Source organism: Lottia gigantea (assembly GCF_000327385.1).
Source record: "Lottia gigantea unplaced genomic scaffold LOTGIsca_41, whole genome shotgun sequence".
Classification (NCBI taxonomy): domain Eukaryota; kingdom Metazoa; phylum Mollusca; class Gastropoda; family Lottiidae; genus Lottia; species Lottia gigantea.
Genome location: NW_008709421.1, coordinates 5081 through 7314, shown reverse-complemented (window position 1 = coordinate 7314; position 2234 = coordinate 5081). Strand labels below are relative to the sequence as shown.

Sequence of the window (2234 nt, the reverse complement as noted above, 5' to 3'; positions counted from 1 at the left end):
TCCCCAAACCCAGGTAACATCGACCTGACCAACAACAGAAACGACTACCAGCCCACCGACGCCAACCAGTCCCCACTCATAAGGAGGAAGAACCCTTGTGTTCCAAGTTCCTTGTGAACCGGAAAACTTACCTGTACAACTAAGTTTAGGTCTATGCTGAAATTTGGCTTCGGATACATTCAAGTTTTAAATATCAACCGAGGAAAAGCCTTACACAAGACGAGGAATATTATCTGTTGTAAACAGTTTATTTGATCCTATGGTACGACAGTACAAGGCAAAATGTTCCTTCGCAAGCTTATTTCTGGAACTAAAGATTGGGACGAGCCGTAACCAGAAGAACATCGTTTGGAGTGGGAAACATGGCGTGACTCATTAAAGGATCTGCGTGGTTTACAAATTCCGCGTACATATGCAAAGGAAGGGTTGTCATCAGCTGTAAAGAAAGAACTACATATTTTTTGCGATGCATCTGAGCAAGTTATAGCTACTGTTGGATAATTGAGAACAGAGTCTAGTAGTGCAGAAACAGAAGTCAAGTTTGTTATTGGAAAGGCTAAGGTGTCACCGATACACAGTCATACTTTTCCCCGCCTAGAATTGTGTGCGGCTGTTCTAGCGACTGAATTGTATGCGATAGTTAAGAACCATCTGGATACATACATCGATAAAGTAATATTGTATTCGGATAGTAAAGTCGTATTAGGATACATTCACAATGAAAGTAGAAGATTTTTCAAGTAGCAACCAGCCAAATCCGGTTCATTTTGTGGCAGAATCACGGTATTTAAAAACACAACCGTTTACCCATCCAGAAGATCAAATTTTTACTGGTAAAGCATGGGAAGATTGGCTTGAAGGAATAGAAATAGAATTCCGAAATTTTAGAATTACTGATCCAATAGATAAGAAAGACGCCATGATTATTTACGGTGGGAAAGAAATTGCCAGATTAGATAAAAGTTTACCAAATCAGGTTGCAGATGAAGAACAACCAGCCCTCGATGATTATATGAAACTGAGAAATAAATGAGATGATTACTTTTTATCCAAAAAGAACATCCATTATGCAAGATACAGCTTTTCCAAAATGAGATTAAATTAAGACAACAGCAGTTCATGCCAGCAGACTAAGAGCAAAGGCTACTGACTTGGCAGATAATGACGAGAGAATACTAAAGCACATGATTAAAATATAGATAATCAACATTTGATTCAAAAAGCCATTCCTCGACACTTAAAAAAGGATATTTCGAAAACCGGTTCGTGTCAATTGCGTAAGTTTTTGTTTTACTTGTTATAATTTTTCACATCATTGTTAGCGTTATTTATCACCTAAATATATATTTTTGCATTTTTCATCATAACTTTCATCTTACTTTATATATCCCCAAACCCAGGTAACCATCGACCTGACCAACAACAGAAACGACTACCAGCCCACCGACGCCAACCAGTCCCCACTCATAAGGAGGAAGAACCCTTGTGTTCCAAGTTCCTTGTGAACCGGAAAACTTACCTGTACAACTAAGTTTAGGTCTATGCTGAAATTTGGCTTCGGATACATTCAAGTTTTAAATATCAACCGAGGAAAAGCCTTACACAAGACGAGGAATATTATCTGTTGTAAACAGTTTATTTGATCCTATGGTACGACAGTACAAGGCAAAATGTTCCTTCGCAAGCTTATTTCTGGAACTAAAGATTGGGACGAGCCGTAACCAGAAGAACATCGTTTGGAGTGGGAAACATGGCGTGACTCATTAAAGGATCTGCGTGGTTTACAAATTCCGCGTACATATGCAAAGGAAGGGTTGTCATCAGCTGTAAAGAAAGAACTACATATTTTTTGCGATGCATCTGAGCAAGTTATAGCTACTGTTGGATAATTGAGAACAGAGTCTAGTAGTGCAGAAACAGAAGTCAAGTTTGTTATTGGAAAGGCTAAGGTGTCACCGATACACAGTCATACTTTTCCCCGCCTAGAATTGTGTGCGGCTGTTCTAGCGACTGAATTGTATGCGATAGTTAAGAACCATCTGGATACATACATCGATAAAGTAATATTGTATTCGGATAGTAAAGTCGTATTAGGATACATTCACAATGAAAGTAGAAGATTTTTCAAGTACGTCAGTAATAGAGTAGAACGGATCAGGAGTGTGTCGACGCCCGATCAATGGACTTATATTCGTACGGACTTAAATCCTGCAGACTATGCTACTAGGTCTTCA

General features: G+C 38.9%; 1 protein-coding gene across 1 annotated transcript; it reads left to right on the top strand.

The window, feature by feature from the left end:
• Positions 1-718: 718 nt before the first annotated feature.
• Positions 719-1033, top strand: LOTGIDRAFT_163639 (hypothetical protein; the record flags this gene model as incomplete). The annotated part of the gene is made up of 1 exon (XM_009060166.1): positions 719-1033. One exon carries the CDS (start codon positions 719-721, stop codon positions 1031-1033), a length of 315 nt encoding a protein of 104 aa, XP_009058414.1.
• Positions 1034-2234: the final 1201 nt, after the last annotated feature.